The sequence below is a fragment of the Suillus fuscotomentosus genome, assembly GCF_016647785.1.
Source record: "Suillus fuscotomentosus strain FC203 chromosome Unknown F5891scaffold_23, whole genome shotgun sequence".
Taxonomy (NCBI): domain Eukaryota; kingdom Fungi; phylum Basidiomycota; class Agaricomycetes; order Boletales; family Suillaceae; genus Suillus; species Suillus fuscotomentosus.
In genome coordinates, this window is record NW_024539535.1 from 590,653 (window position 1) to 606,061 (window position 15,409).

The 15,409-nt window shown below is 43.6% G+C and overlaps 3 protein-coding genes across 3 annotated transcripts; all 3 read right to left on the minus strand.

The window, feature by feature from the left end:
- Window positions 1-2,541: 2,541 nt before the first annotated feature.
- On the minus strand, window positions 2,542-2,694 carry F5891DRAFT_950921 (uncharacterized protein; the record flags this gene model as incomplete). Its single annotated transcript, XM_041374997.1, has 1 exon — window positions 2,542-2,694. A coding segment is annotated over one exon (153 nt), but the record flags the coding sequence as incomplete, so codon positions are not given.
- A 94-nt stretch (window positions 2,695-2,788) lies between these two features.
- F5891DRAFT_951100 (uncharacterized protein) lies at window positions 2,789-3,675 on the minus strand (the record flags this gene model as incomplete). The annotated part of the gene is made up of 5 exons (XM_041375015.1): window positions 2,789-2,866; window positions 2,920-3,052; window positions 3,098-3,281; window positions 3,347-3,459; window positions 3,518-3,675. 5 exons carry the CDS (start codon window positions 3,673-3,675, stop codon window positions 2,789-2,791), a joined length of 666 nt encoding a protein of 221 aa, XP_041226802.1.
- A 565-nt stretch (window positions 3,676-4,240) lies between these two features.
- On the minus strand, window positions 4,241-6,209 carry F5891DRAFT_979759 (uncharacterized protein; the record flags this gene model as incomplete). Its single annotated transcript, XM_041376923.1, has 9 exons — window positions 4,241-4,289; window positions 4,511-4,704; window positions 4,754-4,900; window positions 4,972-5,015; window positions 5,067-5,691; window positions 5,741-5,818; window positions 5,878-5,904; window positions 5,953-6,066; window positions 6,123-6,209. 9 exons carry the CDS (start codon window positions 6,207-6,209, stop codon window positions 4,241-4,243), a joined length of 1,365 nt encoding a protein of 454 aa, XP_041226803.1.
- Between the last annotated feature and the right edge of the window lie 9,200 nt (window positions 6,210-15,409).

Sequence of the window (15,409 nt, forward strand, 5' to 3'; positions counted from 1 at the left end):
CAATATTGCGCGCTCAATTAAAATTCAACGGTGTTATCTACAGCAGAGCTTCTACTCACATTGGGAATAGTCAAGTTTTTTTTTACCCTCAGGGTGACCGGTTATCGTCTCCTGTCCCCGGCAGTATTCAACATATCTATGCTATGCCCACAGGTGAATTAGTGTTTGCTGTACACAAGCTCCTCCCGCATCACGATCAGACCATCGATCCATTCACTATGTATCCTAATTTCCCTGCTAAAATGTACTCGTCAAACTTAAGCAGTCATTTGGAAAATGTCAAGGTATCCTGGGTTGTTAGTCATTTTGCTCGATGGGCCGTTTCAAGTGACACTGTAGTCATATTATCTCTATCTCGCGTAAGTATATTAGTTCACCTCTCAAATCACCGGTGTCTGACTACTTTCTCTCAAACAGGATTGATCTTTAGCTTCACTCTACTGAGCTGTAGTACCGTACTGTATGTATCATGTCGTTAAGTCCCCCAATATGTCACATTTTAGAGATTTTCGTGAGTGGGCAGTGATGTTGTGAGTGGGCGATGATTTAGCTGTGAGCGGGCAATCATCATGCGATTGATTTGATCTGGAGACAAAACTTAATGATTTATCTTCACGTTTAATCATCAGGAGCTATTTTAAATTTTAATGCCTGTCTAAGCGGTGGTCTAAACTTCATACATGAGCAGGCATTTAGTCACGTGTGATAGTTGAAGTTTTTTCGAGTCTTAAATGTGAAGTTTCATTTTGAAGTTTATGCCAACATTAAAGATATATTTATATTTCTTATTGTCATTGACATTTAGATAGTAACAAAATGTTCGCTAATGCTTTATATTTTTCTTGTCGTACAGGATCTCATTAATATTTGAAATTTTATATCTGCTTAGACGACAACCAAAATATTAAATATTATCTTCACATTTTGCATGACATTCAAAGCTGTCTTAAATATTGCAATCCCCGCTGTGTGAGTCTCAACATTGATGTCACGTGCATTCATATTTAACTCCACAAATATTATGTAAGTAATGCTATTGTCCGAGTCCCTACTTTCCTAGTTATGATAGCCTTAATTACTGATTTGTCTTCTATATGGCCTTCTCTGCAGACTGAGGATCGTGGTTCTAACTGTCATTGATATCATTCTTACATATACAGACATCATAGCATTCAATGCTCTTAAGTACTTTCATATTGCTGTCATTTGACACCACATTACGATACCCTGAACCTCATCATGATTCTTGATACATCATCTCAAATGTAAACCGATTCGAGGCCTGTTCACTCTCAAATATGACAGAAATACATATAAAAACTGAAGGTTTTCGGCATGGGGGCTCGGAATTTGACTCTCACACCCATTGAAAGCAAGTCACGACTGTCGGAAAATGTGATGGTGTTGTTGCATAGTCAAGGACAGCATATAATTGTCATATTGGATGTAACATATGTTAGTATGTCTGGACGAATACCCAACAGATGTATGTGACTAGACTCGTGACTAGTTCTCGCTATGCAGCCCGCTTGCCTCATAGCAAGGACTCATCACGAGTCTAGTACATGACATAACTTAGAGGGTGACATCAGATGTTCAATGATAAAATGATATTGGTATATAAAGAATTATAATATGTGAAATTTCTACAATCAGTCTAATAATGATATGTCAAATTATCAAGCCTTATATTGGAGGATAGACATGGCAGGACCTGCCAAATATGCAAGGATGAGACCTCACACCTTCACTGATCAAAGGAACAAAGACAGGTGATGTAAGATCTAGCGTTACATTTATGACACATTCATGGACTGTGTTCTCTTCAATTATAATGGACGCTTGCCCTGGCAGAACTCACAAATGTCATCATAGTGATAGGGATTATAGGGGAGCATCTGGATGGCAAAACAGGCAAGCTTCACAATTGTGATACTTCATCAACTCTTATGACTATGTATATAATGAATGGTTGCTTTTATGTATCATATGATTCTCATCAGAAAGATGAGTATTACATAGGTGTGTCCAGTTGACATCATTCTTGCAAGTATCAGTCACAAATACACATGTGATCAGCAAAGTAATTGCAGGTGAATTTGGAGCAAGGATCTCAAAATGATACATGCTAAAACTGTAGTGGCAGACTGATGACATATTGTTGACAAAGATGCTATCATCACAATGTGAATACCTTGATTGCTACCATTGGTAAAATATACAAAGATGAGGTATTTACTATGATTCACTTTCAGTCTGGAGGCTGGGTATAATCTCGGCATCACAAGCAACTCGCATGCACCATAGTGGGACCACAGCACATTATTTAGTAGCAAGGTACAATTAACTATTACTGTGCCGACGGTATGCTACAAACTGCCACCGTCACCATCAGACACTGACACTTCTTTCGTTCATGCTCACTTCTCTCAGATCCTCGCTAGCATGCTATTCTTTACCAGGGGATGCTGAGCGGTCAAGTATGAAGGGAAAAATTTGCCTAGAAAATGTGAGAACCAGTAGAATAAAACGAATCATCAATTACCTGTTCCACCATATGGTAAGGTCATTCACTTCTTGCTTCTCACCCAGGTCTTCAAAAATATCTAAAACAGAATTGTAGAACCTTTCTGAGTCGGTGACTGTGTCTGTATGCGAAAACACAGGAGATGAGGTGAGGGAAAATCTGATCTGGAATGAATATTTATCGTTGAGTAGAAATGTACAGATCCAAAGTGTGGACAAACCTGCATTGCAATATATGCGATGGAGGGCAGTGTAACTCAGGTCATTCCATGAATCTGAGCATTACCTGAATGAGTTCTCTGTCCACAGAACTGGGGGACGTGAAGGTGTGTCTATATGCCTAAGAGTCTAGTTAAGAGCAAAGAAATTTGGGAGCAACATGAAATATCTTACACAAACAAGTAAGGCACTTTGAAATAGACCATTCCATGGATCCTTGAGATCATAATGGTAGTCTGCATACAAGAACAGCGGCCACTGGTCTCCAGTCACAATGATCTCGCCACTCTTTAGTTTAGCTTTCGTCCTGCATTCCATTAGTAAAGATGCCAAGGAAATAGATGCCACACACTCAGAGTTAGACCAGTCAAGGCCAGCAGGAAAAAGTAACACACCTGTCCGTTCATGGTGAAAACCGCAGTCGACTTTCATGTCGCGAGCAAGAGGAGGAATGAGATTTTGTCCCTTTGGGGTAATCCAATTGAGGACACTGCCTTTGAGACTTTTTGTATCATCACCTCTTGCTCCAGATGCGCCTTTGGTGAGCTGACATGATATGTGAGATAAATGGATAACTTTGCAGATGTAGAAAACAGGATACTTGCCAGCTCCGCGACAGCATCAACCTCATCATCTCCGCCTTGCATCAAACACTCTTCCAGGCCTGCCACAGATTTGAGAAGTTCTTGGAAAACATGATGCTCACATTGTTCCCTTAGAATATACAAACGATTAAATGGGCTGCACACAACTCTGCAGGAAAGTAAGATACTTGGCTGTAAAGTTTTCCTCTGGAGCATCAGCTAATTCTCCCATCCGTAGAATTCTGTTTGTTAGAAGGGCTTGGAAGTTGCAAAGGGCATGGACCGTTCTCCCGAAATGACGACCATAATGAACCAACGGATCCGTCGCACTGCTGTTGAATATCATTGTAATGAGCATCAGCAGCTGGATTGCTTCCCGAAAATATAGCTACTCATGGCCTTTTCCTGGGCCCCAGTTGTAGGGCATCAATTGGTTTACGACATTGGCCACAAGACTGCTGGTCCTCAGACATGGCAATCTGGTGCAATAAGTGCAAGGTAGGGTAAGAAAAAAAACTGCTATGACTGCGACTCTAAATACCTTTGCCCCGCAATATTTGCTGCAGTTTGTGGGTGACTGCAAATTCTGTTTTAGGAATCAAGTTAGAATAACGAGCTACTGTCAATTACGGAAGTACAGCCTGTAACCGAAGAGGGTGGAGAGGATTCGTCGAACGTTACGCAATTCAGTGACAGTGTGTAAGCTCCAGCAGTACTATTATCTGTCAGCCATCCGGCTCAATCCAGTCGGAGATTTCATTTATAGCTAGCGCTGACACATCGCGCATGTCACTTTCATGAGGCTCAGCGGACCCAACTGGTTTCAGGATAGATCATCCTGGACCTTTATTTTTTATTGCAGGGTTTGTTGATGTTTCCCTTGTTTTCATGGCCGCGGCCTTAGAGTCAAGTCAGGCACACAAGCTACTGGGAGGCGGGAGGGTCAGGAGGAATGAAGGTCTATGCATAACGTCAGTGAGCGAGCAGCCAGAGACCAATTGAATTGTAGTACTAGTACATGTATAACAACAAGCAGCATCAAAAATGACTATTTGGCAAGGATGGAATAATCGAGTCAAAGTCTATACACCGACACCTCATTGTTGATTGACCAAGTGTAGTACATACACGCTGTGCACTTGAGACCAAGTATTTAAAACAACGGAATGAAGTCTACTTACAGGTCTTGCAACCACCCACCCGGGCCATCCCGGGTATTGATCCATGTATTTAGCCTATGGGCCTCCTCATTCGTGTGCTGGCAGATGAACCTTAGGAGCTGTAGCTGGTGGTCTGCTTCCTTCTCGAAATCATCGGTTGAAATTTGGGCACTTGGCGGGTATCCAGGAAGTCGACACTTGAAGAAAATGGTATACTGTGGAAAGTATAAGAGTCGGTTTTCAACTTGCAGATGAGTCACATACCATCCTGCATGCACTGGCTATCAAATGCTCTGGAAGTCTCCCATACTGGGTGGGGAAAAGATCTAATAGCAAGCGGTGTTGCACTCTGAGCGGTTGCAAAATACAAAGTGCCAGAATTACTAGGATTGGCATCCAACGATAATATTTCTGTAAGATACAAATTAATATCACGATCATATAAGGCCAAAACATACAAGATCAACCATTTTTTTACACACCATATCCAAGGGTTTGACCTTGTTGGTATCCCGACACTTGAAACCTGTCAAAAGGTAATTGAATTGAGACAAATACTACTCTTGTTTATGCCTACCTTGCTCGACCGGCTGGCCAGCATGCTTTGTGACTGTCATCATTTCGATGATGAAGTCCTTGCAGGCTATACAGAATGAATTTTCTTGTATGCCATGAGTAGTCAAACACTGCCTAGCAAGAATGGTGGCATCACGGATGCATGCAGCTGCCACAGGAAAGGTGATTTCAAGGGTCTCATTAGTGTACTCGATACCTCGTGTGAAGAGGGCCGGATCGCAAATTACATAGTGCGACTTTGGCAAAGGGCTGTTCGCCAAAGCGATACCAGTAATCAGTATTGGAAGGAAAGTTGTCAGCTCGGGAGGCATTGTATTATGTTTCGACCCAGTGCTTACTGTAACAGGAACTAGGGGATGTAACTCCATGTTTGCTGCAGCAGAGGTTGAAGGGAGTATGTAATCTCCTGTAGCAGACATTTGAAATCCAATCCCAAACACCAATGTCTCTGTGCCTGTCCATTCGCCATCAGGCTTGAATGAACCTATGGCAGACAAGAAATTGTCATCCAAAAATGCTTCATCAAACCCGGTATCAACCCAGCTTGGAGCATCACTGAATTGAGAGCCACTGAGGGGGGCACAATGATCAGTGAGGACAATATTGCGCCCTGGCTCAATGTCCTTCTGTCAAAGAGTCAACAACTCATCTCAGCGCAATATATTGTGTACACACTTGAATCACAGGCCTTGTTATGAGATCATTGTCCATATATACCCAGAGTTGCTTCCAGCCATATGGGATGGTGAATGGCTAGTGAAACATGAGTGGTGATTAACGAGCCCCTCTAAACCCTTGATCAAAGCACTTACTGTTAGATCTGCTTGCTGGCATATATCCTGTAGAGGAATTCAGCGGTACTTTGACAGACTCAGAATATAACCTACCATGTAGACAGATTCATATGCATCCTCTGTGTCCATGGTCAGCAGATTTACTTGTGAAGGTAGCACATGAGCCACCTTGAGGAAAGCCCCCTTGAGGGTTTCAACTATGTGTTGCTAGAATAGTCATACATCTGAGTCAGCCTAGAACACGTCGAAAGTTGAGAACCTACCGAGCAACTAAACCAGTCAAAGATAGTTGCATCCTTCCCAACTGTGGGAGGACTGTAGATATGACCCACTCTGAACTGTAAGGACATTATGGAGGAAGGCCAATGATAATTTTTTAGGTGATGAGTTGGTGTGATGATGAGTACTATACTGATGGTCTTTTAAGACCCCACCTAAAGCTTACAATTTGTGTTGTCAGATTACCCAAAATTTCACAAATGCCATCTGAAGATCTCCACTGCATTGAAGTCTAGTGTGACCTTTATTGACTCGAGGCAAACTCGTGCATAATTACTAACCCCATTTTTGTGGAGTTATTTCATTCTGGACAGCTCTGTGTCGGTGAATAAAGCACCTTCGCAGATTCAATTCTTGATATCCAATCGCTCAGCGGAGGTTGGACTCACCTGACCAATACTTGGCTTGAGAAAATGACTGTATCCAAAGATCAGCAGACAAAGTCAGTGATACATCATTGACATTGATTCAGAGTCAATGTCAGTGCAAATGAAAATGACTCATGGCCACATTGATTCATCGTCAGTGCAAATGAAAGTTCTTTGCAGGCCAGAGAGCACCTGACAAATAATAGTCAGATGATTATGACGGTATGTACTGATGCGAAATACTCACATTGAATCAACATCAACGCAAATGAAAACCCTCATTTGCAGGTTGGAGAGCGAATCACAGTCAGTGAATACTGAATTTGAGAATACGGCCAGTGGTTTGACGAAGGACTACAGCCTCTAGTACATTTGATGCAAACTTGAAGGCCCCACGGTGTCTTCTTAGATAGATGATCTATAGATAAACACCTATAAAACCAAATACCTCCACGGTCAGCGATTCAGACAAATACTAATGACTGATAACGTGGTCGTTCGTGGGTGGCTTGTCTTTGCTCCTAAGGTACAGTCAGGAATGTATAGCTCTGCACAACAGTCAGCAGTCAACAATCAACAGTCAACAGTCAATCCAACAGTATGGATATGAAGCACAATGATAACAGAAACAGAACCCGATTGGTCAGCGATCAACAACAACAACAACCAAATAACAGCAAAAATATCAAGAGACACAGTCACTCTAACAGTATAGAGATGACACAATACAAACAGACACTCCTCCTAACACTTCACACAGCAACAATGATTCGTACACAAACTTAGTGCAGCAAGTTGTGTGGAGTTACAATGATAATCCCCCTCAAGAACAAAACAGGTGAGACTACTGTCAGACCTAGTCAGAGCTACCATAGCACTCTTAGCCTAATATTGAACCTGCTGCCAAGGAACTCACAATGAGTATTCAAACAGACTCAGGAACGGGCGGCCTTGGACTTCAATACCAAGTCCCCTTTTCAATAGCTAAAGCCTAACTCGCAAATGACCATGTTGGCCCAGTATAACACGCAGATGTCTGAGGTCAGCGATTCACTGTCAACACCTAAAGTCTCCCCACAAGACTATCCTAAGTCTTCAGTGGACAAAAGAGACAACACCAAACTTCTGGGTAAGAATGAGACTGAAACTTTGATACTTGAGAGAAAGTTGATAGGAAGGAACAACAACACAATCAGACTGCTACAACAGAAACACCAACACAGTCACATTCACAGAGACTGTTAGCAACAACGATCACGACACACAGAGACAGCGATCAAAAGAGATGGTCAGCACACACAGTCACCAACACACCACACTCAAACTTGAGAGACAGAGAGAGTGAAACAGAGAAACAGAGATGTTAGTTTCACAGTCACAAATCTCAGACATGTTTCCAGAGAGACAGATAAAAAGAAAAACAATCACAGAGACAATCTCAGAGAGAGACAGACACAGACACAGACACAGACACAGAGACACAGAATAAAACAAAAAGAGAAAAACACAAATAAAAAAAAGAACACTAGTCTTGCTAGTTGTCAGACACAGTGAGCTCAAGGTATGTGCTAGATGTTCAACACAGTGAGCTCAGATATGTTGTGCTGGTTGTTGAGCACAGTGAGCTCCAACCTTGAACCACACTTGCTGAATGCTGGTTCACACTTCACTCACAATTTTATTCTGAGAGGGTAAAAGTGGCACTTGGGCATGCATTTATTGGGCAAGAAACAGCTCCTTATATAGACAAATTGGTGGCTATACTACTAGTTTCTCATACTTAAAGTTGTAACTTTACTGTGATAGTACCAAGTCACACAATATCTTTGAGTCAAAAAGTAAATATTCATAACTCTCGTTAGTATAATGATGAGTCAGCAAGAGCTGTGTATAGCCCATGGGTCAGGTGTCCCTTGATGACTCAGCTAGACAAAGAGTGAGAAAGTGATTACATATTGTGTACATATGTTTGTGCAATCTGTGGCTGATGAATTGATTGGTAGCATAATGACATAAGATGTGTATTTAAGGATTTGTAAGCTTTCCCACAGGGTAATCTTATGCAAACATATTTTTCATAGTCACCTGATATGTGTGAGAATCTTTCTGAGTCATCCTCATGGCTGACTAAGCAAAACTCATTGCAAAATTAAATGTACAAAAATATTCAGTCCACTCGTGTATAATCTTGTAAAATGAAAAAAAGCGAAAAATATTCCCTTAACCTTAGTCTGACTTCAGATCACAGGAAAAATGATTTCATAGGGCATAGGGCTCATAGGAGAGTATTAGTCATCCATGCACCGAACTAGTTTGGTGCAGGTCATCTAGTGGAAACTGAGAAATCAATCGTTCCCGATTGCAGACTTCAGGGGGTGGGGGTATTTCAAGACCTAGCTAAGCTTGGTTCGTCTTCTGTATTAGGGAAAGGGTATCGTAATGGGTCAGTCATAATATGATTTTGAGGCACTGCTGGAAGTTCTGCTTGGAAATCTTCCTGCTGGATAACCCGTAGTTTTTCTTCTATCTCATCAAGTGCATGATTCAAGTCTTGTGCTGTTATGAATATGTATTCACATGTAGGGCATCGCCACCTGAGAAGGTATGCACCTCTTATTCTTCCACGATAGGGTCGCACGTCTACCTGATAATGTGGGTCTCCATGTGGATGCATTTCTCTTGCATGCCACGTAAATGAACTTCCTAACCGATCAATCTGACTTTCAGCTATAGTCAGCTGGCTTTGAAAATGTTCCTCATTTGAATATATTTGACCAAGGCGAAGGCATTGAGTAGGTAAGAAGCCAGGTTCAGGCTGAGGATTCACCTCCAAGCCTTGCTCGATTCGTGTTGCACGGTTCATTGTCCTCCAAGACAGATTGTGGTACTTGCGCAGATATCGTCCTCAACAATCTCTACGTAACCCGTATGTCTGCTCGCTAGAATGTATAGAGCAAGTGCATAAATGGTGTACAAAATGAGTCTCAAGACTCGCATAGTGGACTACAGTTGTTATGGTATGTGTTTGGTTGGTGGAAAAAAAAACTATCTCACGTAGTATACGGAAATGCCGACCGTAAAGGAATGATGTATACTACCAAGAAAAAGACTAACTAATCAGCTATGAAAAAGAGTGTACTTGTCAACTAGAAGAAATCAGGCAGTGGATCCAGACCCCTAACAAGGCTTAATATTTCATCATAGCGGCGATCCTGAGAGCTTCGTACCAAAATTTCACTTCCAAATTCCACAACACTATTCCCAAAGCTATCCATTCCGTCCAACTGCTTCTGAAAGTCTTCAAGGGACTGCATAATTGTGTCTGGCTCTGTGGCCTTGAATTTCCTGAGGCACTTGGTGCACTTCTTGCACCAGCATAGAAAGCGAAGGTGTTTGGGAAGGGAAAGGACGTGAGTAGACAGGGTAAGACGAATGGGCGGTGGAGCGAGTGGATTAGTGGGTTCATAGTCCAATGAAGTGACATGCACAACAAAGACGTCCTTGTAGTGCTCCACTACTTCCGAAACTCGGCCAGTGAAGATCTGGTGGAATTTGGACTGGTCCTCTAGGCGCACAATTTGGCCGAGGGAAAAAGTGGCGTGATAGGTGCAGCAAATTCGGTAGTACGTCCAGCAGCAGTCAGATGCGGAAGTGTATGCATCCGGTTTGGTTAGGATGATAGGGTGCCGATGAGTCAGGTCGACAAATGACTTGGGATGACGGCGGAAGAGCATAGTTAAAGAAAGAGAGGAGTGATTTGCAGCCAGAAAAAGAGTGATATTGAGTAGCGCTGTTATGTGCCAGCGGAAAACTGAGGAACACCTTCAAATTTTGGCATCCTATATATGAAAGTTGTACAGGGTCTTCAGGGATTTAAAGTATTACTATACTAGGCAAAATTGAAAGTCCCTGCAATCTAACCCCTGAATGAATTGTGAATGAAAAAGGCGATGTCCGTTTTATTAATGCTGCTAGGGTTTTAAGTTATTTAAGGTTTGCATTCTTCCTGTTGCCGAAATTAAGGTTCCGTCATTGATTTAGGTTCCGGCTCAATTGATTGTCCTTCAGCGCGCAGTAACCAATGAAACAGCAAATAACATGTGGGGCAATGTCTCTTTACCAGCCGTTTGTATCCCAAATCCCATAGTACAGTAATAGTCAGTAAATATCCAGAAAATAGAGTGGCATGTGAACAGTGTATGTGATGTACAAGTAAAACTAAGCAGGCTGCTTGCGTTTCACGCAACAAGCGTTCCTCTGCAGGTACACTATTCATTGGAAAAACTTTTGGGGAAACTAGGGAAAAACTAATCTAGTGGGAATGTTACCCACGACTGAACTTCTATTCTTTCAATTTCCTTCAGGTGAGCTTCTGCGTTCTGGGCCCGTTGTTCTAAGGTAGTGCAAATTGGGCAAATACAGTTGGGGAAATTTGATAATGTATCCCGTTCTTCTGGGCTTAATGGTTCTGTAAGGTACACATTCCCAGGTTCCAGTAAAATGTCACTACTTCCCTTTGAGTATGTATGTTTCTCCAGTACATGGCCTACCCAAACAGCTGTAATATGAAGTAAGTTAGCATGGGCTTTCTGGCGCCACATCTTTAACTGCTGTGGGGAATAACTGGTCCCTTCTTCACTATTCAACTGGTCCATCAGAATCAGGAAGAAGATGTTCCTCTTCAAGTTCTTCAATTCCTTGGGAGAGTCTCCAAAATTGATGCAAGTTTCTTGATATGTATGTCAAAACAAGAGTAAGATCTTCGAGGCAATCTTGTACTTAAGTTGGCTAACATACCAATACCAGACACATAGTGTTTCACTGGTCTCATCTAATTCGAGTACCACATTCTTCCTGCCACTGGCTCTGGCTGCAAACTTTGCTCGCTGACACTCTCGTCGAAGTCTGTCAGTTGTGATGTTGGCCTGGGTTTGTAAGCGATCAGGAGCCATACTATGCCAGCAGATTCACCTTGTGCAACTGGATATACCGTCCTGGCCTTTTATACCAATTTCAGTTATGTGAGTACTAGCTTGTTAGGTCCATTTTTTTATGTAATTCTATGCCTTCAGCAACTGGGGTGGTACTACTTTCATTACACATGTGCGCCATTTATTTTGTGTCTATTTCATAATTGAAATATCTACGTAGTACTAGTCCTCCATTTACGTTGACAGTTCAAAGTCTTCAGGTTGGTGGGTTTGCTTCCAGGTGGGTTCACTTCCCAGTGGGCTCGCTTCCCTACAACCTTAAATGTACATATGTAACATCATGCTTGGCTGTATTGGCATATGAGCCGACGTGCAATGAAACTCAGTAATAAGCGCTATTTAGTTTAAACTTTTAGGTTTGAAGCTAACTACTATTGTAATTGGCAGTTGCGGTGGATGGCTTTGACCTGTGAGTCTAGAATCATCCAGGAATTTGACCCTTGATCTTAAATCGTTGACAAACTTGAACCCATTAGAACACACTTCCGGGCCCAGGCCACGGCAGTGATACTACTTGTCAGTTAACGCATGTTCATAACCCACACCCCCTCACCCGAAAATGTATGGATTATTGCCAGCTTCTGAGTCGTCCTCTATGAACGTGGCTAGATACTCGACTGTTTGCCAGTGCACTTGCGGACAAAGCTTCGCACAACTCAATGCATACGCGAACCATCAAAGGACATGTAAAAAGCGAAAGAAGCACCTTTCGAATGCGCTATCAAAGGCCAAAGAGGTATGGACTACAAGAAAAAGACCATGTAGAGAAGAAGACAAATGTGACAAGCTAGCTGGGTCTACTCCAAGTCCTTCGACCATTGCCCATAGTGCAGAGACTTGGACTTCTCGAGGAGGGGAAAGTGAGGCACACCCACAACTGGCACATATTACAGTGACATATCTCCGTATAATACAAGGGAACGGACATGCATAATATCCTGTATGATACAGGCCAGTGGACCATGGGCCCATGATAAAAATATCCTCGACTATGACAGATGGGCCAGGAGGCAAATTATTCCTGATGGAGGCAGGTGGGCCCATGCAGGGAATATATAGAGTAGATGAGTTGGCCAATGTACATGAATATTAGGTAGACGGGTGGGCCGAGGTAGTTGGATATTATGCAGATGGGTGTATTAAGGTAGATGTGTATGAGATAGATGGGTAAATACTTGTTATCACATTCACGGGTGGGCCCAGACACATATTACATTAGACGGGTGCGCCGAGGGTATTTTAAAATCTTGTATTAGATGGGTGGGCCGAGGGTGGTATAAAATATAGATGGGTGGGCCCATGTGTATCATAATTGTAGACATGATGGAGCCGAGGTAGTTGTACATCAACCAAATCAGAGGAGGTAATAAATCAAAGTTACCAAGTTCCCGGTGTAGAGACTAATATCCCTGTGGCCTTGCAGGGATCTAAAATCCCATTGTTACTATCACTTCCCGACATAGCGCAACTCATATCTCACACAGCGTGCTCAAGCGCTTTGTCGGCCGCTCGCAAGCACCAGTGCTCCGGTCGCTCCTTAGTCGCGCATCAGCATGCACATCCTCGGTTCCGTCGCATGTCCTCCATCCATCCATTCCATGTCCGTTCAGTTCGTCAGTGCATATTCCGATTCTATTTTCATTAATTCTGACATATCTCCGGCGCTTATGGCCATGTTTCGTATGTTTTCCATTATGGACCCTTATTACATATTATCTCGTGTCCACTTCGCTTCTCGGTTCGCTTTAGCGCTTGACAGCACTTAACATTACTTAGTATACATATATAGACGCACATAAACTGTGTAATGACCATCTTTTTCTGCCCACACATTGTTGGACTATAAGTCTAATTTATCCTCTAAAAATCTAAAGTATCTAAGTACAATATGAGCGCCGCCGCCGTACATTACTAGAAACTCTGTCCATTAGTATTCTGACTCATTAAGAGTCGCTGCACTCCACCACCCGCATGTGCACCGCTTCTGCTTAAGCGCGCGCTTCCGTTATAAGTTGCGCATTGATATCTATCGTCGGCCGCTATCGCTCATCGGCACTCCACATCGCTTTCACTCGCTCGCACTTCGCTCATCGTTGCGCGCCTTACCAGGCTTCATCAAGTGCCTGGTTCAGTGTTTCCCTCTGTTTTATACACTTAGAGGAACCTTCTCAGTAGCAATCCCCTTGGGCCAACATATATCTCACTCACCGAGGACTACTTGAGTTATCTCATACCACCTATATTCACCCACTTCCCATTCCTCTTCTACAACTGGAGCCCACCGTGAGGGGATCATCTGAGAAAACCGGTAGGTTACTCAGGCCTACTAAAGAACACGTCGCAAGAAATGAAGTCTTGGAAGAATTCCGAAGAGCGGTCGCCTCTTCGCGCTTATCCACCATTCAGGAAATTTTGACTCCGGTCAAATATAACTGGCCGCGGAACTTCTCGGAGCCAACGCGCCCCGACTTATCCCTATTAACACCAAACCCATTTGCGCCCGCGTTGCCAGTCACGCCATCGCCCAGAGAATCAGTACTAATCACACGACCATCCCCGCAGCTTACCGCCCGGCGCGTTTGTTGAAACACCTAAAAATCCCCCAGACCCGAACTTTATTCCCTTGTCTCCGCTTACCCCGCTAACCATATCTAGCACGACCGTAAGAGAAGAACCTTCATCTTGGATACACGCGCCACCAGCAAGCGCAGCGCCTATCGTGAAAACAGAACAAACAGAACCCCTAATCGGGCCGAACTCTATTCGGAACCGCGCTGCCATATTTATCCCTCAGTTCGGTCATCCAGGACCTTCAAACGTCATACTCCCAACACCCACCATAGCCAAGCCTCAACCTACCAAACCCCAATCCCAACCTGTCCAAATAGCCGCAACTATCAGAATGCCGATCCGCGGCTCGGACAAAGCACCGAAGTTTGACGGCACAGCAGAAAATCTCCTTGCATTTATTGAGGATTATGAAGCATGCGCCGATGATGTGAACCTCGTCGGAGGCGATCAAATCAAAGGTATCATCCGCTACTTGCCTAACAGCAAGCACACACTCTGGTCCAGAATGCCGGAGGCGAAGTTAAGCGACTATAACACTTTTATTAAGGAGGTAAAGGAAATGTATCCTGGCTGTGAAGGCGAAAAGCGCTACGCCGTATCCGACCTACAGTCAGTAACGCGCAAACACGTGGCCCTACCAATGCCTTCGCTCACCGAGCTTGGCAATTATCGCCGCGCTTTCAGGGAGATCGCTGATTCCTTGATTGCGAAAGATCACATAGGTATGGCGGAATGGAACCACATGTGGTTAGAAGGGTTCCCGAGCGATATCCAAGCACTGCTTCGCACGCGCTTAATGATCAAATTCCCAGATCACCATCCGCGCGACCCTTACCCTTTTGCAGATGTAGACGCGGCCGCCAAATTCTTGATTCCAGGAATGGGAACGGTAACCCCTGAAACCGTAGGGACGTCGGTATTAATGCCATATCCAAGTGCTGCCGCGCCGGCGGCAAAGGCACCGCAACAACTGGCGCAAGGTACGGTTGTTAAACAGGAATACCAAGCCCGACGACCCGGTGGTGGTTCGCAGTCGAGCGGTTGCATGTTTTGCGGAAAGAACAACCATTTCCTCAGCCGCTGCCAAGAGAAGGACGCCTACATTAGCGCCGGCAAGTGTAAGGTACACGAAACCTCGATGAAACTGGTATTGACCAGTGGAGATTGGATTCCCGGTCACACAAGCGACGGTACCCTGAAGGATCGACTGGATAGGTATCACTCGAATAAGCAGGCAAACGAGGCGCTCCCCAGCTCTAGCGTTACCACAGCGCTATATGTTCGTGCTGCAATGGATGTTGACATTGTACTAGACATAGACCCATCCACATTCATCCACAC